Raw genomic sequence first — 25473 nt, 5'->3', positions numbered from 1 at the left:
ACTCTTTTGCTTTTATTGTCATTTTATGCAGAATATTGTTAGCATAAACTTTCAACAACTGTTTTTCTATAATCTAATAATTTGTGTTGTTTGCCTCACTGTTCTGTAAAATTCTTGAAAGTAGCAGTTGTGATACCGTCATGGTATCACTATAAATCATTGTTTTCAAGAAAGCATCTGAAATAATAGACACCATTTATTTGTTATATGCATGACACTTGCTAGAATTTAACGTGTTATTTATAATCCTTACAACAACCCAATGAGGTAATACTGTTATTATTATCCATATTTTATAGAGTGAGAGATTTAAGAGATTTAATAACATTTCTAAGGTATTCATTGTTAAGATTTGATTGGTTAGGATTCAGAAGGCCTCTTCCTCATACACCGATAGGACCTACTGCTACTCTTTCTGAAGATTAGCTTGCATTCTAACAGGATAAGCCTATAGTCAAAAAAATTCATATCTAACTGTGGCAATTTAGAAATAACTAAAGTGATTGAGGGAGAGTCCCCTGCCACATGGAAGTTCTCTTTAGATTTCTGAAATGAAGATACATTGTTAAGTACCCTATTTGTAAGCACACTTGAGTGTCTTTATTGAACTTTTTTCCATAATTTGGATGAGTGAGTAAAGATGTATATGTTTTAGACAGCTTTATTGACATGTAATAATGTACAGTAAATCGCACATGTTTAAAGTTTGCATTTTGATAAGTTTTGACACATATACAACCTTGAAATCATCACCACAGTCAAGATAATTAACATATCCCTCATTCCCCAGAGTTTCTCCATCTACTCCACTCTCCAGTTCTCAGGCAACCAGTGATCTGCTTTCTTTCATTGTACATTAGTTTACATATTCTAGAGCTTTATGTCTATGCAGTCATACAGTATGTGCTCTTTTTGGTCTGGCTTCTTTCACTCAGCAAAGTTATTTTGAGATTCATCCACGTTGTATATATCAGTAGTTCTTTCTAAAGATGAACATTTGAATTGTATTTGTTATAGAAAGTAAATAATTATTTTCTTGTCCTCTGTTGTATCTTTAGAAAAAGTTTAAATGGGACTGATTGAAAATTCCGTTGAGCCTAAAGTCCCTTCTGGAACTTGTTTTGATGTGCTATGTACAAATTTGTTAACCTTCCAATGGAGATATAAAAAATTTATATATCCTTCTGCAAGGATTTAAATGCATTTTCATTTTCGATTAGTAGCCTTTTAGTCCACCGTTAAGAGTTTAATGTAAAATCAAGCAGTTAAACCCACTTTGGGAGTATATTGTACTTTTGAAGACTTTCTTTACTACTCTGGGGGAACCCTCGGGGAAACCCTTCTGCTTGGTGTCATGTGAGAAGTGAATATCTCTGAAGTGGCTATCTCGGAACTTCACACTGGCATTAGCTATAGATATTAAGTGGTAAAGTGCTAACCAATGTATATAATTTGAATTACTTGGGTGAACAATGTATAGGAGCTCAGTTAGATGGAAGAAAAAGGTGTCTTTACCACCCAATCTTGGATAATTATATTTTAACCTTGGGAGAGAAAACCTTTTAGTCTGCTGTTTTGAAAAAAATAAAAATAAAATGGTTAAAATCTATTATTATTGCTATGCTAATCTCACCTTCTCCTTTTTTACAATTTCAGGTGCGTATAACCCATACATAGAGATAACTGAACAACCCAGGCAGAGGGGAATGCGTTTTAGGTACAAATGTGAAGGGCGATCAGCAGGCAGCATTCCAGGGGAGCACAGCACAGACAACAACCGAACATACCCTTCTATTCAGGTAATCGACCTTTCTCCTCCGTGTGCCTCACTCTTGGTTGCTTCATTTTTTAGGTGTAGCAGTCAAATTAAAGGCCCAGTCTTTCCACGGTCTTATCTGTGGGCTTTCCTTTTTTTTTAATCGATCTGTACTAGATAAATGTCTAGCAGCATTTTTTTAATAAATATAGTATGGGTTCTTTATCCCTGCATGTAGCTATACATTATTTGTTTGTTGTTAATCTAAGTAGAGAAATTCACAGTGCTGGGTGTACATTGGCAGCTTTGAGATGATGATTCCTTTCATGGAACACAGAACTAATGAGGAAAAAGCATTGTCTCCTTCTAGCAGTGAGCAAAATTGTACTGTACCATAAAAACATGGATCTGGGAACTCAATTAGAATTCTTCTTCCTACAATCACTTGGCTATGGGAAAGGAGAATGAATATTTTTGCCTCTTTTTTCCTTACCTTTATTGCCTAGTCTTGATACTCTGGGTTGCATTGACCAATCTGAAATATAGTTATTTTTTAAATATCGTTTTTTCATATTAGCATAAGGTTTGAATGTAGTTTGTGATCCAAAATGACTTTAGTGATACACTGTTTATTTATAAAATATACTATGTTTATATTTGATATTAATACGCTGTATTTCATTTGATTTTTAATGAATTTTTAAAAGCTTTCAGTGCCAATTAAAAACCTTAATGGCAGAGTGGATTTTGAAAAGTCATTTAACCTTTCAACAACAGATCATAATTCACTGTTTTATAACTAGATTATCTGCAAGATTTATTCTATTGAACTTAAAAGGAATGCTAAAAAAAAAAGAAAGAAAGAAAGAAAAAGAAAATATAGTCTGTAAATAATGCCATGGTCTTTCCTGATGATCCATAGTGTGTGTGATTGGCAAATGCATAGTATGTGTGGAGGGAGTAGCCCCCTCTTACACACATGGTAAAAATCAGTAATCAAAAGCAACACAGTGTTCCAGGGCCTAAGTGATCAAAATCAAAGCATGCGATAAAACTGATAAAAAAATAAAATAAAATAAAAAATAAAAGGAATGCTAAGTTATAGAATAAGGCAATGGCAAATTATGGAATTCCAGGCTCCTAATTTTCATCACATTTTTGGACAGCAATATGGATTATCTAAATCCTTTTATTTAAATGTTAAAATGAGAATAAAAGGTAAATAAGAAAACAGTTCTTCTAATCCTTTAAGAGCAATCGTTAACTCCTTTCCATAAGTCAGCTTGTTCTATACATTCTTCAAACTATTTCTAAGATCTGTGTTCTTACCATTCCAGTAGGTCCCAGACGCTTTACAGTTTGAATTCTACATTAGCCTATCTTGCAGTTTTAAGTGGTTACCCTCTCTTTTATTCAGAAAGGCAATAAATACTTCCTGGTTAAGTTTAAATTCAAAATTATGGATTTTAGTGCCCTCATACCTATAAAGCTACCCATTCTTACTTAACCACCTTGCTCCCTTGTCTGCCCTACACTGGTTTTTGTATTCCCTGCTTTGTGCTTGCAGATTTGCTAGCTTCCAAACTAAACATTAGCTCCTCCCTATGCTCCGAATGTCCTTCCTTTCCCATGCTTAACTCTCCTCTTTTTTCTCATTGTTCTAGATATACTTATTATGGGAAAATTTAGTTTTGTGACCTCAACTTGATTTGTTGCCTATTATACAGTGAACACTTGGGATATGCTTACTGATTAACAAATATTTTTATGAAATGAAATGTCATATATTAAATACAATTTTCATATGTATTGGTGTGGTGTCATTTCTACTATGGCATAAGTATATACTTTGAAAAGATGTTTATGATATGTCAGTGAATCTAAGAGCATGGCATTTAGTAACTTAACGTCTAACTATTTCCTTGTGCTCTGTGATAATATTTTGGTATAATTTTACTTGTTTTTAAAAGGGAAATAAATAAGCAGAATCAGATGATATCGCAAACTGAAATTAGGGCAGAAAATAATATGCCAAGGAGCTGAGAGGTAGATACTTCCCCACTGGTTTTCTCTGGAAGGTTTCATCCAAACTGCAATTGCCAGCCAGTTGGACTTTATTTACCCAGTGCTAACTACATTATGTAAATTGAACTCTCATTTAGTATATCTGTTTTTAATGAAAAATATTTATGGATTATCTATTTAATTTCCTACCTTTTCAGATTATGAACTATTATGGAAAAGGAAAAGTGAGAATTACATTAGTAACAAAGAATGAGCCATACAAACCTCATCCTCATGATTTAGTAGGAAAAGACTGCAGAGATGGCTACTATGAAGCAGAATTTGGACAAGAACGCAGACCTTTATTGTAAGTATACAGTCACAGACATCTTCAGGAATAGGATAAGCAAAAATAATGTTATTTTTTAGTAGAGTAAACCTAATTCCTCATTCTATTTATATTTAATGTACATTTAAATTTTCTTACTATTTGCATTAGAGGTACCCTTTTATTCTGAATTAGAATACATAGCTCATGATGGCAGTAGAAATACTTCTTTATTGTTACCTAAAGTAAACAAATTATGCTGTGATTTTTTTTTTTTTAGTTTGGACAATTTATGAAAGATTTTCTTTCTTAAATTTTTACTCTTTTCATTAATAGTTAACTTTAAAATTGCCAAATTTTAAGAAGATCAACTGGAAAACTGAAATTATTATTTAGAAAAGGGCAGGTTATAAAATTAACGTACAACAGAAGTTTTAAGATTTTTTAAAAAGTATATAACACTTACTGTTGGTGAGGCTGCCAGAGATAGGTAGGTCCATTCATCATGTTGGTGAGAGAGTAAATTAACAAAATCTTTCTGGTAGGCATTTTAACAACTATATAGCAGAAGTCTAAAAAATATGAATGTCTCTTAAACCAGCAATTCTACTTCTAGGAATTTATTCCTCAGGAAGACAATTAAGCATGTTCAGACACTTAGCTATGATGAAGTGCATTGCAGCTCTGTTTGTAATGGCAAAAAGTTTGAAGCAATCCAAATAATAAACAGGGGATTAGGATTAGTTAAATAGACTGACACATCCATGCAATGTACATCGATATAACCTTAAAAATAATATTGCAAATATCTTTGTGTAGAAAGATATTCACAATATGTTAGATAAATAACAGGTTTAAAACAATATGTGATTATCTTTTTGTTTAAAATAAAATGTGTACATACACATGGTAGTACGTATACTAAGGTATTAATAGTAATTGTCTCTGGGGAGATAGGGTTGTGGGGTTTCATGTTTTTCTTTTAACTTATGTTTACTTTATAACTCATTTTTTTGTAATGAACATGTATAGCATTTAGGGAAAAATGAAAATAATTACAACAGGAAAAAATAGTAGCCTCCATATATATTAATAGTAACCATTTAGAAAATATGCTTTAAAATATTCTTCTTATAGTAAGAACACAAAACATAAAACATCTAGTAATATAAACTTGGTAAGAACTGTTTCTATTTATATTATTTGACCTTCCAACAACATTTTATACCGTAGATCACTCCTTTCTTGAAAACAAACTCTCCTGCTTTCCTACTTTTCTGGCTTAGTCATAGTTCCCTTTCCATCTTAGTCATAGGCAGTTAAATTTTTGGACTACCTGAATTATGTCCAATAATGTCTCACTAGTGCCCTTCTTGGCTGTCCTGCCTCTGCCTCCAATCAGGGATCTCATTAAGGATCACACATAGTATTTCGTCGTCATGCTTATTTAATCTCCTTTAATTCAGAACAGTTTCCCAGCCTTTTCTGGTCTTTCATGACATTAATATTTTTGAAGAGTCTACACTGTTGTTTTGAAGATCATTGTTCAATATGGATTAGTCTGAATGGTTGCTCATGATGATGTCCATGTTTCTATGAATAACATGAATGTATTTTCATATTAACATGAAACATTTTGGATAAGAAATCTACAGAGGTGATGCTCTATTGTTCTCAAAGTGCCTCTTCAGGAGCCATGTGATATTAGTTTTTTACATTGATGATATTAATTGGCATTCAATTGTAAAGAAAATGTTTTCCTTTTTTTCCCCTCTCCATTTAAAAAACAAAAAATACCACTAGAGACCCGTAGATTCTTATATTCAATATTGACATTATTATTTTGATTTTCAAATTGACCCAAATTTGACCAGTGCAAGCCTCTTCAAACTATTTTCTGTGTCTTTTTGACATGCCCTTATCTTTCTTTGAACACTTATTTACTTTCTGACACAACAAAGTGTTTAAGACTTGTACTTTTCTTGCCCCAGCCCTGAAATCAAAAATCTTTCTAAGGATCCCTAGTTTCTTTTAGTGGGGAATGTGCTTAGTCTGGTTGCCTTTTTGACCTATTCTTTTAAATATCTCAAAAGAAACTCAAATAGAATATGCCCAAAGTCATGCTCTTACATGGGCATACCTCTTTCCTCTAAAAATTGATCTTCCAATGTACCTTATCTAATTGTTGCTATAAAAGCCCTAAATGTAGGTGTTATCTTTGACACCACTCACAGGTGCACACATTGAAATCACTAACAGGTACCTCCTAAATAGTTCTTGAATCTATCCATTTCTCTCAATGACTTCCATCACTACCACATTACTACCATTGAGGTCTAAATGCCAACTGACTGATTTTTCATCAACTCTTTTTATGCTTCTTCCTCCCCAATATGTCTTCCACTTTAGCCAAAGTGATCTTTTTTTTTTAAATTTAACTTAATTATTTTATTTATTTAGACAGAGTGATCTTTTTAAATGCAAATCTGATTGTCACATCCCTGCTTAAAACTTTTCAATGGCTTTATGTGACTCTTGGAATAAGGACAGCATTCCTTATACAGCCCACGTGACCAACTTGTATTTTAAACCCTCTGTTATACTGTGTTCTCCTTCAACTCTGTACTCCAGTCACAGAAGCCTTCCTTTGGGTTCTTGTGCTCTGTGTTCTTCTGTAGGTACCTTTGCATGTTCTTTTCCTTCTGCCTGAAGTCTCCTTAGTATCCTCTTCCCCTAGTTCATTTCTGTTCATCATTAAGTGTCACTTTCTACAAGAGAACTGATCAACTTTCTCTCATTATAGGGCTCCTGTGACATCACGTATATCTCCTTTATAAAAGTTGTCATGGTTTCAGTTTAGTATTTTGTGCATGTGTGATTACTTAGTGTCTGTTTCACTAGAGTAAAGATTAGCAAATTTTTTTCTATAAAGGACCAGATAGTAAATATTTAAGACTTTTCAGGCCATATGGCCTCTGTTACAACTTCTCAATTCTGCTGTTGCAGCATGAAATCATTCTTGGGCAATATATGAACAAATCAGTTTAGCTTTGCTCTAGGAAAATTTTACTTAAACAGGAAGTGGGCCAGATTTGACACATGGGCTGTAGTTGGCCAACCCCTGTACGAGACTGTGAGCTCCATGAGGGGAAGGATTATATATCCCCATTACTTTCCAGAGTTTTTGTTGTATGGTAGAACTTGTTGAATGACTTTAAATGAATGAATAATTGATTCAAGTAATTTCTATGATCCTTGGTTTCCTCATGTCAGAATTTCAAAGTTCCTCACTACTTCTAATATTCTGTGACTAAGAGTCAAATATGATGATTCAGATGAATCAAAATCAAGTAGTATATAAATATATTAAAATAGAGGATTCTTTAAAAACTTTTGTCAAAGAAAAAGAGAACCAAGCTAAGAATCTTTCAAAGAAATGGAATACTTTTGAGGAAGAAGATTGTGGTTCAGGATTTCAAGAAAAGATTATGAGTTCAAGATTTGTTTTTTAATTATTGGAGACAGAGGAAAGAAATGTCAAAGATATTTTAGGTGCCAGCAGAATCACAAGTGTGAATGTGAAGAGGATGAACATATGACAGCATGAGCATGGAGAGGGGCACAGAAGACAGCAGCCTCCTGTGGCAAAGTGCCATGTGAAATTTGAACAAATAATTTATAATAATCAGTTTTGCTTCCTTATTCACACCCACCCAACTCTAATGATGTCATGGTTTTTCCATGTGGGAACAAGTATGACTGGTGGTGACAAGGGAGTTCCCCTAATCATCATCTGTACTACACATGCAAATTAGTAATATTTGTAGCTATTGAGAAGTTTTCCATAAATGACATTTTGAAACTTTCATTAAATATTATTGTTAGTATCAAACATCTTTCTAATTTTAAAAAATGCATTTCAGTGCTTTATGATGAGTGATTATTATAACTTCATATAATATAGCATAAAATATCCCACTGCTACTAACAATGAAGTTAGGGTTCAGAAATCAAATGTCTATGGAATGGAGTGGGTCAAGTATAAGAGGACTAGCAGGCACAGTAGCAAACTAGAAAGCCCTTGCATAAATAGGGTAGCAGATGCTCAGTTCTAGCCAGATGTTTATGTGCCACCCTACTGTTGCTAGACTTTTGAAATATTCAAGAAGCCAGAAATCCAGACGTTTATATGCAGTTACCTGATTTTAAACGTTGGTAGCTTATGAACATTTTTTTAAATGTTGACAAAACTTTTATGGGCTCAGCAAAACATACCTGTGGGCCTCAGCCTGTGGGCATCTTTTTACAACTTTAGCTTGACTTATCAAATACATCAATTTTATTGATTTGATAATGATTTTTTCTGGAGGTGAATTTTAGCTTTTTGGTGTCACTCGTCTGTTAATCTTCATTTACTTTGGTATATTTGACATAGGCATATTAGAAAGATGTAATTATAAAATGCTATATGCAAAAATTATGTAGTATATATTATTTGTAACAATTCTCTTAGAAATATAACCCCACTCCTTTTACCCTCACATCTCTATCTAAATGTATTTCATGCTTTACTATCTCCATCTGACAGTATAACTCTTCATTGTTGGATATACGCTTGCTACTTGCAGTATTCTTTAGTAAAAACCCCAGTTATGTGCCCTTGTGTTTAACTGTAATGCAGTTTGAAAGTTTTGTATTTTCCTTCTAGTTTTCAAAACTTGGGTATTCGATGTGTAAAGAAAAAAGAAGTAAAAGAAGCTATTATTTCAAGAATAAGGGCGGGAATCAATCCTTTCGAAGGTGAGTATGTTTGATATAATCATTTCTATTATTCAGATATTGACTCATTTGTGTCTTAAACCTGTGTTTTAAAAGCCACCTTAAATTCTGTGTTCACCTTCTACTTGTTGACTTATACCTATAGCTGAAGAATGAATTATATTTAAAATCTTTCACTGTTGAAAGAAAGGATTCTCATGCAGATAAGGCTTTCTTATATCAGTGGAGAATGTCATTATTTTCTATGAGAAAACCTCCTCAGAAATATTCTGATTCTCTTTGAATGTGGCCTTCCCTTTACCACTCTAGCAGACAATATATACTCCCCTTTCTGAATGTTGAGCAAGCACTGTGGTTATAAGGTATTGGAGTGCATTTAACTCAAGAGCATATTCAGCAGTGAAACTTAAATGAATCTCAATGTGGAAAAAGAATAGCCATAGTAGAAGCTATACAAAATATTTTCATATTATATTTTCATATTATATTTATATTATATCTATATGGATAGATATATAGTGTTTAGTGGATTTTGTTGGGGATGGCACTGTCTGGTGTAGCACCTGGCAACTATAAACACTGTATCTTGCTTTTATAGCTAAAGGACTACCAAGTTAAATGCTAACATCCTATACTGCAGTAGTCTCCTGGTAACGTCTTCTGCAGCTACCGAAATATGTATAATACAGGAATTGAACAACTATAAAATTTTCAAGAATAGATTTTTTTGTTATATCCTTATTTTGTTTATTCGTGTTTTTCCTTGATGTATAAAAATAATTTAAGAGGTATATGATAATTTAAGGAATATGCTTATTGACAAGTACTGTATTTTTATGAACCATAAGGTCTGTATCTTTCTCTAGGTCTCTATTTTTTATACTATTTAGTATAACGTAGAAAGCAAAAGTCTCCTACTTCTTCAGTTTTGACTTGCCAGAGGAGACTACTATTAAGTTTGATGTATATTTTTCTAGAATTTCCTTTACAAATGTATAGCCATTTATACACATATTATATTAATGGACTCATACTAATTTCCTATTCGACGGCTTTTTTTTCACTCAGGACTAAACCTCTTTCCATGTTAGTACTTATAAATTTGTTATACTTTTTATTGTTTCGGTAGACCATAATCTTGTTCTCTAGTCATCTATTAATGAACATTTATTTTCATCTTATTACAAAAGCTCCACTGAATATGTACTTTGAACTCATTTGTGTGATTCTTTTCCTTAGGATAAATTTTCAGAAATTCCTAGGTCAGGAATGCTCATTTAAAATTTTGATTCATTGCTAGAGTAAAAGGCTAAACTTTTTAAAGAGTCCATCTAAGTCTAGTTGCAGAGTCAAATAGGGATGATGTAGCGTAAAAGAAGATTATAAATGATAACTACCATTAAGTACTTTCTGTATGTCAAGGAGTAAATTTTAAGTGTTTTATGTGCGCAATTTTATTTTTCATTAACAACAGCACTGCTTCACAGAAGGGAAAACCAAAGGTTTGGTTACATATGTTTCCCAAGGCGGGTACAAGTGACAGAGCTGGAATTCAAATCCAGATCTCCTGACTCTAGTGGAAAAGGCATTAAAAAGGAAGATGCAGGAATCAAGAGGAAGTTTGGGGGGCTTATTTGGGGAGTGGGGGGAGTGTTTATTTTACCAATCCAGAACCAGGCATGATGTTAATAACAGACACTCATATAAGCACTTAGAATATTTCCTAGTATATAACAATTGCTTACATATTTTACTCCATTTAATTCTTTAACAACCTATGAGGTAGGTACTATTATTATCTCCATTTTATAAATAAGGAAATGAAAACATAGAAAATATAAGTAATTTGCTAAAGATCTTATAGCTGGTAAGTGGTGGAGCTAGAATTTGGACACAGTCTGGCTCCTAGCTTCATGGTCTTATCTCTCCTATGTTACCTAGAATACAGATTTGGGGAAGAAATAATCCTGCCATTTGACCCTTCACAGTATTTGTGTTTTCTGTAGTTCAGTTGTTAGTTTTTTTTAACATCTGTTCCTTCCCCTACCTCTTTTACTATCTCCCTCCTTTAGGAACTGATCTTATAATTTGAGTTTCAGTAGTTTTTCCTCTCATTAGAATAACCTTCCAGGAACAGTGCTTTCGTATATTATTGTGATTAAAAAGTTGAAGTGGCTTCCTTAGTTTAAAAATGGCCTTGAATTCAAAGTCTTCCACATATAACTTCAATAGATTTTTCATACCTCAGTCCATTTTCTCCATTTTTCTCACTACCATTGTAGGAATGTAAGCTTACATCATTTTTAGCCTGGACCATTGTTGATAACTTTTTAACTTGTGTTCCTGCGTCTATTCTTGATCACCCTCCAAGCAGTTTATGCACTCTGCATCCAAACAGTGTCTTCCAAAATCATTATGAATCATTTCAGAACTCTGTCATCCTTCAGTTGGCTCCAAATAATCTTCAGCAGTGGTTCTCAATTTGAATGTGCATAGGAATTCCTTAGTACATTATTAAAAATGTGGATTCCAGGCTACATTCTCACTAATTTGATAGGTCTGGTATGGGGCTTACAGCTCTACATTTTAACAAGCACCTAGATCCATGTTTCTTATTTGACTATGACTCAGACTAGGAAATAGATTTTATTCCTCTGTTCAATACATACACATAAACACAAAGATAAAAAACCAATACTCTTACTATATGCAGTATACTCTGTTCTATTCCATAGTTTTCTATTTCTTTTCTTTTCTTTTCTTTTTTTAAGAAAATGCTTAGCCAACCCACTAAATTAATTTTATAACCAATGAATCCCAAACTACAATTTGAAAATCTCTGCCCTATGTGATTCTGATGCAAGTGATCCATGGACCATACTTTAAGAAACTCTGATCTACTTGCTGAATTCAACTTCTCAAGCATGGCATTCAAAGCCCTTCATAATCTGATCCTTGTTTTCTATTTCAATTTTATCTCCATCTTTCATCCTCTGCTTCAACTTACTATCTCCCCTTCCCCTAACATAGAGTGCACACATGCACACTTTGTTTTTGCCATCTGAACTATTTGCCATGTTAGAAGAACCATAGTCTTTCTTGCCACTGTGCCTTTATACATGCATTTCCCTTGCGTGGAGTGCCCTGATCTACTTAGTGAATTATTGCTGCTCAGGCTTCAAGGTTAATGGTCGCCTCTTTCAAGCTTTCCTTGACCTTTCCAAACAGAGTGAAGTATTCTCTCTGTTTTCCGAAAATGCTGTACATATTTCTCATATGATTTGCTCTAACTTTGTTTACTCTGACTTTGTTTACATGTTTCTTCTTCACTAAATCATGAGACTCTGGAGGGCAGGGACTGTCCTATATGCATCTCTGGCACTTAGCTCATGTCTGGCACATGGTAGAGGCTTAATGAAAAATTTTTGAAAGAATAAATGAACAAATGAATGAATGAACTTACCTTGTTTGTACTTGTCTACCAGAAATATTCAGGTTGTTTTCCTTACCTGAAATGTCCTGAAAGCCTTCTTAGTTCTTTCATCCCAGGGCAATATCTTCTTAATTATACTATTCACTCACTCGTGAAAAGCCTAGTGACATCTATTGGATTATTTAATTCTTCAGCATTTGTCTTCTGAGATGAATTTCATGTTCATTGTGGACAGGGACTATAATGGAACTTGTTTATATTTCACTTTGGCACCTAAACAATGTATTCTTATTACTGTTATATTAAATATCTATCTTCACAACTAAATGCCTTGAGGCAATGAGTTTCCTACCTATATACAATAGGATACCCATCTTAACTACTTATATGTTCATTTATTCTACAGATTGTTACCCCATTATTGCTTATAGTCCTAGATTGTTATAGGTTCTTGGGATAAGTCAATGAATAAAACAGAAAGAAATTCCTGCCTTTGAAGAGCTTATATTTTACTAGAAAGAGACCAACAATTAACAAATTTACTAAATAAGTATATTACGTAATTTATTAGACAATGAAAATGCTAAGGAAGGGAAAAAACAATGTAAGGATCTGGGGATCTGTAGTTAGGGAATACCAGTCATATAGAATACCAGTCATCTTATATGAAAAATTGTAAAAATTTGGCCTAGGATGTTATCTCCCTTCAGAAGAGTTTCTTGTGGTAAGTGGCTAGTCACACTAGCAATCCCAGATCACCTAAAATCAGTGAAGGATTTAGGTTATTTGAAACTAGGCTTTCATCCCTGTGAGGTCAGGTATGACCTGACCAATTCACCCTTACACCTAGGGTACAGCTCCTCTGGGGCCCCAACCAAAGCAATAGGCATTGATTAGATTCTCTATCATTGGACGGCCCCTTTATATTTACCCTATAGTCTTTTGGAGAGCTCATCTCAAACTTCTCATCCTCTTATCTACTACCTCTTATAAAATTGGCAGGCTATATCTGGAAAAAAGAGCCTTCTTGTTCTGAACTTACCTCTCTGAGTTTTTGTGATACCGTGATTTATAATAAATACTATGTGTTTGGTCTTCAGCCCCATTTCTAGCATGGAGCTGGTAAAAAACCCTTGGAATTTGCAAAGTGATAAGAGTGAAAAAGGCGAAAAGAGTGTCTTCTGTTTTCATAACAAGCCTCTTTCAGCTACATCTGAGTTTGTTAATGAGATGACTTGGAAAACCCACAAAGATGAGGGGCTCTGGTTGCTGGAGGAACCAACCACATTATTAGAGAGTTGGAACTTTCAACCTCAGAAAAGGGCGGGGCTGGAGGTTGAATTAATCACCCGTGTCCAATAATTTAATTAATCATCTCATAAAATGAAGCCTCCATAAAAATCTTCACTGAAGGGGTTCAGAGAGCTTCTGGGTTGGTGAACATGCTGGGAGGGTGACATTCCCAGAGAATGTGTGAGAGCTCAGTGCCACTTCTACATACCTTTTCTGATGCATCTTTTCTATCTGGCTGTTTCCTGTGTTGTTTCCTTTTATATAATAAACTGATAATTCAGTATATAAAATGTTTTCCTGAGTTCTGTGAGGATTCTAACAAGTTATCAAACCCAAGGAGTGGGTTATGGAACCTTCAATTTATAGCCATTCAGTCAGAAGTATAGGTGACAACCTGGACTTGTGATTGATGTCTTAAGTGTGTGTGGGGAGGAACAGTCTTGTGGGATTGAGCCCTTACATGTGGGATCTGGGCTAACCCCAGGTGGTTAGTGTCAGAGTTGAGTTAAATTGTAGGACACCCAGTTGGTGTCCTGAGAGTTGGAGAATTGCTATGTATGAAAAAGCATACACATCAGAAGTGTTGGTGAGTAGCGAGTAGAGAGAAATAGAAATGTTTTTCTTAGAGTTTCTTTCGTCCTTATCTTGGCCCCATGATTCTTCACGATCTTAGTAGTTTTCTGATGCCTTTAGAAGATTTTGGTTTCGTATTTTGTGTACCTTTTTTACTTCTTATGGTAGAGTTGGTCCCACTTACATATGGGACTTTGCCATTACCAAAAGTAGAAACTCCCTTTGTTGATTTATACTTTACAGTTTTCTTCAGCAACTTATGAAATGTCTAAATATTTGGTTGTTCAAATGCCTTTTCTTAATTCTTCAGTTAGGAAATGTTTAACGGATATTTGTTATATGTAAGCTACTGTGTTCCATACTTAACGGAAATGCAAAGATGCATCTGACACCCATTCTGCCTTCATGAAACTTAGCCTAATAGGGTAGAAGAGGCATGCATAGAGGATAAACATGTAAGATTAAAAAAAAAACTTTAAGTGTGTAAGAGAGGTATATAGGTCAAGTGCTGCACTGACTTAGGGGAGATATTCTTTCTATTTCAAAGAATGAGGCTAGGCTTTGCAGAAAAGAAGAAACTGCGAGCTGGGTTTTTATCTTCACACTGAATCCTGCTTTGCGTAAAAACAGGTATCAGTCATGATTCCTTCTGGTCAGTGATTTTTAAGCATGTTGTGCAACAATGTAATTCTGATGCATATGGTAACTGTATTACCATACATTGAGAAAATTCAAGATAAAATGCAATAAAAATTGATTTTTGGAGACCCAGATAGAATTTTTATTTTTAATGGAACAATTATATGACTAAATGTTTTTAAACTTTGGTATATTAACCAGTTTAGTTTTCTTTTATATGCTATTTTAAGAGATTTTAAATAAACTTTTATTGAGGTCTAATTTATATACAATTAGATCCACCCAAACATAGATGCCCATGAAACACCACCACAGTCCAGATAAGGAACGTTTTCACTACTGCCACAACCACCCCCAAATTTCCTCTGTCCCCTTCTCAGTCAGTTCTCCCTTCTCTGGCCCCAGTCAGCTATTAATTTGCCTTTTGTCACCAATTAATCTTTTCTAGAATTTTATATAAATGGAAGCATACTACATATTTTATATCTGGTTCTTTTTACTCAGAATGTTTTTGAGATACATTCATCATGTTGGGGTATATATCCATAGTTCTTTTCTATTACATGGCTGTCACAATTTATCATTTACATAGGTTTGTTTTAAAATTTGTCAGGAATATGTAGCTACTAATTTATTTTGTGTGTGTGTTGGTTGCTCACCTTTGGAACTGAGAAACATTAATGTCTTTAACTCAAATTTATAATGCTGTAAAAAAATTGATTTTGAAGAAGTAAACCTCTCATTGCCTACATAATTGTGCCAGTAGAGTAGGCTGCTGTGATACAGGTGCTCGTATCATAACATTTTGACCTCCTAGTTGTACAAATATGTTCTTATAGACTCCTTCAAATGCTAAGTTTAAGAATGCTGACTATGGGGGGTGGGGCCTGGTTAGTAGTTGGATAGAAGACCACCTAGGAATGCCAGGTGCTGTAGGTGTTAAAAAAAAAAAGAATACTGATGATGGGATAATCTTGTGGTAGCTGAGACTATGAATGTAATTTAAAACCAAAATTACTTTGTAGTTTTTAGTTATTGTCTGTAAAACTACAAAGTTTGGGTTTTAGCTTTTCAAATTTAGTATTTCAAATTTTAATACTTATTGACAAATAAAAATTTCTATGTAATTTAATATGTATATTTCATGCTTTGCAAATAATGGCTGTGTTACCATTTATTACTACAGCTTATGGTAGGTATTCTTTGAAAAGGCAGTAATATTTTCCTTTGGACCTGGATTTCTTTCCAAATATCAATTTAACAAACTCATTATATTATATTCTTTGATAAAGAATGGGTTTTTATATTTTTTTATAACTATAAAATTTTCCTGCTGTGGGATTTGTCTTTTTTTAAAGCATACCAAATTTGCATGTAAAATTTCTTATGGAAACTAACTACTTTATATCATCTAGTATCCTCTTGGTATTTAATCCCTAAAATATTGATCTAAATTTTAGTAGATATCTCTTTTGTCATTTTTATGTAAAACATATGTAAAATTTTCTAATAGAGTTCAGTTTTTAAGAGCATAGGCTCTAGATTCAATGACCTGAGTTTGAATTCCTAATCTATCACTTCTTAGCTGTGAAGCTTTGGACAAGTAATTTCATCTCTTTAAAATCAGTTCCTCATCTGTAAAACGAAGATGATAGTCATTCTTGTACAGGTTTAGGAGATAATCTACGGAGTTCTTAGACTGGACTAAATACATTCTTGCTGAATTAATCATGAATGCTTATTCTCTGTTGTATATAACCTGCAACCATTTTGTATAAATTTGGTATTAATGTCATTTGGGATTCTGCTCTAAATTCTTGGTAACTGGGATAGTTACTTCCTGACCATGGCCGTAACTTAATGAATACTGTTAGGTAGTGACTACATGATATACTAATGATAAAAGGCATTCTTGAGATTGTGTACCATTATATTTTTGTCAGTGCAGATTTGAATGCTACTCAAGGTTATTGGATATATTGGGCAGGGAGGAGGAGGACCTACCAGGATTTTAGGTCTATGTGAATATTCTACATCCCTTTTTTTTTTTTTTTTAATGCACCATTCAGTCCCTGAACCACAGCTACTTGACACTGAAGATTGTGACCTCAATGTAGTAAGATTATGTTTTCAAGTTTTCCTCTATGATGAACATGGTAATTTGACAACTACTCTACCACCTGTTGTTTCTAACCCAATTTATGACAATCGTAAGTACTTTATTTTCTTGTATTTGTAGCCTTAGCTTGTTTTTTTATAGTTTAATTTTTTAAATATTTTGGTAACTAGAAAAGCAGTGTATCATATGAAAAATTCAAACATTCCTCAAATAAATAACAACAGTTATTCTCCTTTAGTAAATCTCCTCTAATGTTATTCTCCAAAGATAATCACTGTCCTCAGATACATTTTCACTAGTTTCTTCTTCATATATATATACAAACACATCATCATCATCATTCACACAATATATTTTTGGCAACTTTAAAAAAATCACTGATCTTTTTTTAAACTTTTTTTTCCTCTTAGCAGTATATCTTGAATCCTTATGCACCTTATTCTTTTCAGTAGCCGCATAGTTCCTTACACAGCTATATCATAATTTTATTAAATCGTTACCCTATCACAGGTCATTCAGTTTGTTTCCTTCTCAACTTTTTTTTTTGTTCTATCAAATTGTACTGCAGTAAATATTTTGTATGTGCATATCTTGTGCAAATAGATCCCTAGCTGAAATAGAAATGTTGGCAAGTGCTAGATCAAAGGATACAGAATTTTATGGTTTTAAAAAATTATGAGATTGCCTTTATATTGTGTGTCTACTCATATATGATCACCAATGATATATAAATATACCTGTTTTGCATAAAAGGATAGTGGGGCATAGGGCTCTAAAGGTAGATTAGAATATTCTTATCATGGAGAGCTTTGAATGCCAGGGAGAGTTACTGGAATAATATTGGCCAGATAATAAGCATGAAACCTGCATCATTTAGGAAGATTAACCTGGTGACATTGTGTAGGATGGATTTGAAGAATCCGAATTTAGAAGCAGGAAGATTTAATGAGAGGACATGTCATTGCCTAGAAATGAAGTCATAAGGCTTTATATCAGGTTGGGCAATGCAGTTAGAGAGGAAAGGGACAGATGTGGATGATTAATGTATTTAGTGTCCTTAATTCATATATTAAAGCTTTTATCTATTCTGTAAATTGTTTTCCTAAAATTCTCTCCATCAAAAAGGGATAAAATATATTACTAAGGTAGCAACCCATTAAAATATTTTTTATGTTTAGGTGCTCCTAATACTGCAGAATTAAGGATTTGTCGTGTAAACAAGAACTGTGGAAGTGTCAGAGGAGGAGATGAAATATTTCTACTCTGTGACAAAGTTCAGAAAGGTATTTATTTTTTTGTTTGTTTCATTGAATTCAGCATATATTTTAGATCAATAGATACATTTTACTTTTTTTTCCCCGTTCATGTTTCTTTGCTTTCATATTCACTAGATGACATAGAAGTTCGGTTTGCATTGAATGACTGGGAAGCAAAAGGTATCTTTTCACAAGCTGATGTGCACCGTCAAGTAGCCATTGTTTTCAAGACTCCACCATACTGCAAAGCTATAACAGAGCCAGTAACAGTAAAAATGCAGTTGCGGAGACCTTCTGACCAGGAAGTTAGTGAATCTATGGACTTTAGATATCTACCGGATGAAAAAGGTATTTCTTGGTAGTAATGTTTGATAATATTTCCTAAAGTTAGTCCTGCTAATAACATTTTCTTGTAAGAAACATTAAAATACAGTTATGTTTTTTTCATAATTTATGTTTCTTTTCCTGAAAGTTTTTAGTTGATTTTTGACTAATTTGTTTGCATCTCTGGATGCATCTGGAATAATTTCGGTCTCTAAACTGCTTATCAAAATTTGTTTTATATTTTGAGAGGGTTTTTTTTTTGGTCCTTACTGTGCCCTTTTTATAGATGGCAAACTTGCCAATCAGAGAGTAGTCTCCTTTTCTGCCCTTATTGCCTTAATTGACATTGTTGACTTATAGGTGTTAAAAGAAAACGAGAGGAATATCAAACTGTTTTTAACTAAGAGAAAATGCTCTTACCTACTGAATTAGGACACACACTATAACACTTATTAAATCCATATTATATACATTTATTTAAAGCATTTTCTATATGGAAATAAAACACCTACTTACTTATTAAAGGAGAAGCAGCATAATCCTATGATGATTTACATGCTTTCCTGGTTTCTTTCTAACCAGATGCTTATGGCAACAAAGCAAAGAAACAAAAAACAACTTTACTTTTCCAGAAACTATGGCAGGATTGTGGTAAGAATATTTTGGATTGATTTGTATTTAATTAGATTTGGGGTTTTGTTTATTCAGTTTTTCAGATTTTAACCGATGTTAGTTTTCACATTATATTTAATAATGGAAAAACTTTATCACAGCAGTTAATTTTCCTGAAAGACCTAGACCCGGTCCCTTAGGATCAACTGGAGAAGGAAGATTCATCAAGAAAGGTATTTTATTCCCTATAGAGTATTCCTTGTGATCTGAAAAACCAGTGCTTGGCATGGTATATTGGAATCCATTCTTGGGAATAAAACTGTTTCTCTGATGTTATTTTTTATTCCTACACATTTTTTCATCCTTTGAACATTGAATGACTGGATCTCAGCTTCCAAAGGTCCTGTTGAGAACGGAGGTTTATTGTTTGAGAAATTACATTTTGTTCATATGGTGATAATTTTACTAATTACAATATGTCATGGAAGAAACAGTTTAGATCTGGCCAGTAGTCTGTCTTTATAAATAAAGTTTTTACTGGAATATCCGTGTTCATTTGATTAGATACTGCCTATGGTTGCTTTTTTTGCACCACAGCAGCAGTCAGGTAGTTCTGATAGAGGCTGTATAGCCCACATGCAGCCTAATATATTTACTATCTGGCCCTTTATAGAAAAAAAGTTGCCAACTTCTGGTTGAGATTATTCAACCAGAGTTAATTAGAAGTCTTTGCCCCTTACATTCTTAAATCAGTGCTTTTTCCTGGTTGTATATATAGCGGTCATATAATGTGTAAATAAACACAGAATCCTTAATTTTTTTTTTTCTGACTGGGAATTTGTAGTACCTACCTTAGTGTTATATCTTAATATATCTTAGGAAGTTAAATGGATTTTTCAATGATTGAAAAACAACCTTAATGAATGTTACCTGCAACCTTTAATTTTTTCCTAAAAGTGAAAAATATAAAATGATTTTTGCCTATTTAGAGTCCCATTAACTGAAATTCTGATATTTATCTTTCACTTTTAAAAATACCTTTATAGGACCTTAGAAGCTAGATTTTCATATTTAACTGGAGTGAAATTATCTATGTTAAAATAACTTACCAAAATTATTTTATAGGTATTTGTAAAACAGTAGGTATCACAGAATTCCATTTCATTTTAGTGCTACTTAACATTTTAATTTGAAATGTTACTTCAGTTTCCTTGAAAAATTTATTAGTGTGTTTGTGCAGTTTTTAAAAATAGTACTTTTTATAATTTTATTTCAGTTTTATAATAATGCATTTTCTTCCTCACAGAATCAAATTTGTTTTCTCCTGGTGCAGTTTTGACAGAAATGTCCAGGCCTTCAGGAGTTTCAAGTCAAGCAGAACCCTACTATTCCTCTTCTGTGTCCATCTCAGGTACATTGTCCCATCATGCTCCAGCCATACCCTTGGGGGTACCTCAGACTTCGTCAAGCTGGTCTTCGGCAGCCCACCCCACCTCATGCCCAGTCAGTGCAAATCCACTGAGCAGTTTTTCAACAGGGACATTTTCCTCTAATTCACAGGGTATCTCACCATTTCTGGAAATGCATGTCGTGAGTGATTTGAATGCTTCTAATGCTTGCATTTTTAACAGTACTAATGACATAGGCAGAATAGAAGCGTCTTCCATGTCACCGGCTGCCTTATATGGTATTTCTGATGCCAACATGCTGCCTAATTGCCCTGTGAATATGCTAACATCCAGTAATGATAGCATGAGGGACACCGATAATTCGAGACTTATGAGTGTGGATCTTGAAAACCCCTCATGTAATTCAATGTTAGACCCAAGTGACTTGAGACAGCTCCATCAAATGTCCTCTTCCAATATGGCAGCAAGCACCAGTTCCAGTACTACTGCTTTCAATTCACAATCAGATGCATTTGAAGGATCTGACTTCATTTGTGCAGGTAACGGCATGATGAATGAGTCAGGACCGTCAAATGGTACTAGTCCAAACAGTCATGGTTTTGTTCAAAGCAGTCAGTATTCAGGTATTGACACTATGCAGAATGAGCAATGGAACAACTTACCTGCATTTGAATTTTAAGTTAACTTGTAATATTTAAATGGCGATTCAAGATTTAAATCCTTTGAAATGTTTGTAACCATTTATTACCTATATAGATACAGCATTTTATATTTCTCTGAGAATTTACACAGGTTTTTTTTGTGGGGGAGGGGTGGGGTAGTTGAGCGGTGATAGTCCAAAAACTTTATCTGGGAGAACTGTAAAACCTTGAGTATGTAGTGGATTTCTCTACCAGGAAGTCTTGGCTCTGGAGCTCCTCATTTAGCTGGCAGAGAGTTTGTCAGGATATAATAAATGACAAATGCTCAGAGCTGAAGCCACCACTGAGAGGGATGAACTCATATCCCAACTTCCAGAAGAGCTGGAAAAAGTCCAGTATTTACAGAAGACATTTGCTTCAAAAACAGATAAATGCACACAAACTGAACTTCTGGGCTGTGATAACCTGTGGGACTCTACATGCACCAATTTAACCTAGTATGTATTTCAGCCTAGGTTAAATCATTGTTTGACCGTAGACGTGTATAATGAATCTGTGACATGTTAAATATTGAAAAAATATCAATTTTTCCATTGGGGAAAAAAACAACTTTGAATATGTAGAATACAAAGTTGGAAACTGCTGGAAAAGGATAATTCCAAAGTAGAAATTTAAAAGGGTTTTACAGTTTTTTTCCTTTGAAACATGGGGCCAGACTATGTGTGCGGTGGGGATACTGTCTTTAGATTCCCACCACATTTCCCAGAACAGTGAAGAGAACAGTAGAGCACAGCTCTAGTTTTTACAATTATGTTTTTTATATTTCTTTTGTAATGTATTATTGTATTCTTAAATGAATTAACTGATATTTGCTTTTAAGCAAATTTAAGGTAAAACCTGTAATGGCTATGTCATTGGAAAAATAAATTCCTTATTATTTTTGAGACCTATGGCCAAGGTGACCCCTAAGGGGTTTTCCGAGGCTTCCTGAAGTTTCTTAGATTTATATGTAAATCAGAATTTCTTTAAAATGCTAAATTAAACAATATGCTTCAAGGTATGGGATGTTCTCTATATTTTGGGCTATTTAAAACCATACCTTTAAAATTGCTTACAATTTTTAGTTCATGCTCATGTTTTTAAGGGGAAGAAGTTTCCTTGGACCGCTCCTCTTTCTTCTGTGTCCTCAATCACTGTGCTCTCATCCAATTCCATGCGGTCAGCTGAAATTTTACCCCTAGCTAAGGTCTGTCCCCAAACCCCAGAAATGGGGTTTACACATGCATGTAAAACTGCCTATTTGACATCTCTACCTAGAAATCTAATTAAAGCTCATACTCAATGCAAGATTGATCTTCTATCCCAAACTTGCTTCTTTTCAGTCTTCCCCCAACTCAGTAAATGGCAATGCCATGCTTCTAGTTGCTGAGGTCCAAAACCATAGAGTCATCCTCGATTCTTTTCTTTCTTTTCTCTCTCATATCGAAATGCATCAGCAAATCTGATAGACCCTACTTTCAAAATATATCCAAAGCTGACCACCTCTTCTGACCACTACTATTAGCATCCTATTCCAAGCCACCAGCAACTCTTGCCTGGATTGAAGCTATAGCCTCCAAAAATGCTCTTTATATCCTTGTGCCCCTCCAATCTGTTCTCCCTAAGGTAGCCAGGTGATTATTTTTAAGGCAAGTCAAATAATATTCATCTGCTTAGAATCATTCAGTGGCTCCCTGTCTCACTCAGAGTAAAGCCCAAAGTCCTTAAAATTAGCAGATCCTCACTCCCTCTCCTACCTCATCTACTACCATTTTCCCCTCTTCGTTCAGCTCCACGTACTCTGGCCTGTGCTCCACTTCAAAAACACTCTGCTGCCTCAGAGAGTCTTTGTACTTGGTGTTTTACTTGGAATGTTTTTCTCTCGGATATATACATAGCTCACTCCTTACATCCTTCAGTCACACTCAACTGTTACCTGATCAAGGCCTTTCTTATATATATAAAATCATCACTCCATGCCCTCCCTCCTTTATATTTGTCCATAATACTTATCTCAGCATTCATTTGTTTACTATTTGTTTTTCTATACTGGAATATAAGCTCCATGAGGGCAGAAATATTTGTTTTGTTCGTTGCGTCCCTAGATTGTAGAACAGTGTCTGCCTCATATAAGCACTTAGTAAATATTTATTGAACATTCAAAGTACTGCAGGTACAGCTTTGTTTTTTGAAAGAAAAAATAGCTTTAATTATTAGATGTTTATGATTTTTATAGTTCTGTTTAATGTGACATTGGGTTTATATCAGAATAATGTACATTCAAGTTAAGCACTAATAATAGTAATCCAAATTGTTTGAAAGCAGAGTAATCCCAGTGGCAAAATGATGGTAGAATTTGGGCAAAAACTTAATTGCAATGGGATTGTCATGATGCTAAGTAATTTATTAAAGACCTAGTTTACTTTACAACTAGAGTCCCCCACATAAATGGTTGAACATATTCCTAGCTAGACACAATGTATCATTTCACTTATATAGCATCCAACAAAACCATAAATTTACTGGAACAATTAAAACTAGTTAATCTGGTCAAAATAGGGAATGTGTGAATGTCATATAAACAAAAATTTTTAGTTGAATGATACTGGGAAATGAGGAGACTAAGATAAGACTTCGAGTCAGGATATTTAGGAAGCAAAAGAAAAAGATTAAAAGTACCTAACTAAATACCATTACTATTTCTCAGAAATTATGACTTCAGAAATGAAACATTTCTGTTATATAATTTTAAAAATTATAATCACATAACATACTTTAGTAGAATTTACCAGGGAGAAAGAAAAACCTGAAGACATAGTTTCTTACCTGTTCAATATATAAACCCAAGGGAGGGGGGAGGTAGATGGGGTAAAAGGGGTCAAATATGTGGTGACAGAAATAAATCTATGGGCGGTGAACACACAATGCCATATACGTGAGTGTGTGTGTGTGTGTGTGTGTGTGTGTGTGTGTGTTGAATTGTGCACATGAACTTACTGGATTTCATTAACTAATGTCACCATAATAAAAATTTTTTTAAAAACAGTTTCAGAGGAAGGAGCCTTTAGGGAAATCACTTTTAAATATATATATTGAATTTTTTAATATTTAATTGATACCACAAAATTCACTTGTTTAAAATATTTTCTAACTTTTGTTGACTTCTTATTTTGAAAAATAAAAATGTATGGTTAAATTATAAAAAAATATATAAACCCAAGATATTTCTAGATAGTAGTTGATAACTGGTACACTTTTTTTTAAAAAAAAAATACAGAATCCTATAATTTTTATCAATTTAAACACTTAGAAAATCTAAATGGATTTTTTAAAAATTAATAATCAGTTGGCTTGTTTTCTTCTGTGTAAGCCGAATTAAGGTACTGCTACATCTGTTAAGAGTATTTCCATTGGATTTTTCATTTTCCAGGTGCTATTTACTGATCATAGAATTTATTTTATAATTTAAAATGAATTTGTCAACCTGCTTTTCTTCTGTCTCTAAATGTGTTTCACTTTTACCTGTCCTTATAACACCCTACTCTTAGTTTCTGAGGAAAAGGTGACCTTATGATTTGTTCACTGGATTCCCCTCTCCTCTTTCATCTTATTTCTGTATCAGCATTTAGTGCCTCTTTTTTTTTTTTTTTTCATAAACATGGTAGTGTCTTCTTTAGCTTAAAAAGGAAAACACCTCTCCTTTCATCCTCATATTCCTTCTCTTCACATTTAGACTTATAAACTGCTTTCAATGTCCATTTCCTCACTTCCCAGTCATTCTTTACCATACCATCTCTCTCTTTACTTCCTACTCCTTCCTTATGATATTCTAGGAAAAGTGACCAGAGACACCCTCTCTTGTCAAATCTAGTATCTGTTTATTAGTCCTCACCCTGCTTGACCTGTCTGTAGTCTTCTATTCCGTTGACCACCCTCCTTGGAGACTCCTCCAGGGCTTCTGTGATAGACAACATTCCTCGCTCAGGTTGATTTTTCCCCCAGTCCCAACCCCAGCTTTGTTGGTGCTATTTTTTTCCCCTGGATGACCTTATCAGTGCCCACAGCTTCAGCTTTCTCGCACAATATCTCATTACCTTTATAAATGGCTCCTCCTTTTGTATGCTCTTACATTAATGGCATTACCATTTACCCTGCCACGCAAAAATATTTGAAAGAAACCTCACAGTCATACTTAGTCATCAGGTCCTTTTGAGTCTGCCTCCTAAAAATCTCTTGCATTAGTCCCTCCTTCCTTCCTTGCATTCTTG

The 25473-nt window shown here is 33.9% G+C and overlaps 1 protein-coding gene across 2 annotated transcripts in view; it reads left to right on the top strand.

Annotated features, from left to right (window-relative positions):
• Window positions 1-22226, top strand: part of REL (REL proto-oncogene, NF-kB subunit) — a 30050-nt gene extending 7824 nt beyond the window's left edge. Inside the window, exons 2-10 of one of the 2 annotated variants that reach the window (XM_015587638.2) lie at window positions 1657-1799; window positions 3979-4127; window positions 8797-8888; window positions 16875-17015; window positions 18103-18207; window positions 18316-18528; window positions 19087-19155; window positions 19281-19349; window positions 20423-22226. In XM_015587638.2, coding sequence (XP_015443124.1) covers window positions 1657-1799; window positions 3979-4127; window positions 8797-8888; window positions 16875-17015; window positions 18103-18207; window positions 18316-18528; window positions 19087-19155; window positions 19281-19349; window positions 20423-21204 — 1763 coding nt within the window. In that variant the 3' untranslated portion in view covers window positions 21205-22226. Of the gene's footprint in view, window positions 1-1656; window positions 1800-3978; window positions 4128-8796; window positions 8889-16874; window positions 17016-18102; window positions 18208-18315; window positions 18529-19086; window positions 19156-19277; window positions 19350-20422 lie in introns of both variants that reach the window. The other variant, XM_006909573.3, reaches the window with a different exon arrangement.
• The last annotated feature ends 3247 nt before the right edge of the window (window positions 22227-25473 follow it).

Source organism: Pteropus alecto, unplaced genomic scaffold (genome assembly GCF_000325575.1).
Source record: "Pteropus alecto unplaced genomic scaffold, ASM32557v1 scaffold131, whole genome shotgun sequence".
NCBI lineage: Eukaryota > Metazoa > Chordata > Mammalia > Chiroptera > Pteropodidae > Pteropus > Pteropus alecto.
Note: the sequence above shows the minus strand (reverse complement) of the source record. Positions and strands in the feature narration are given on the sequence as shown.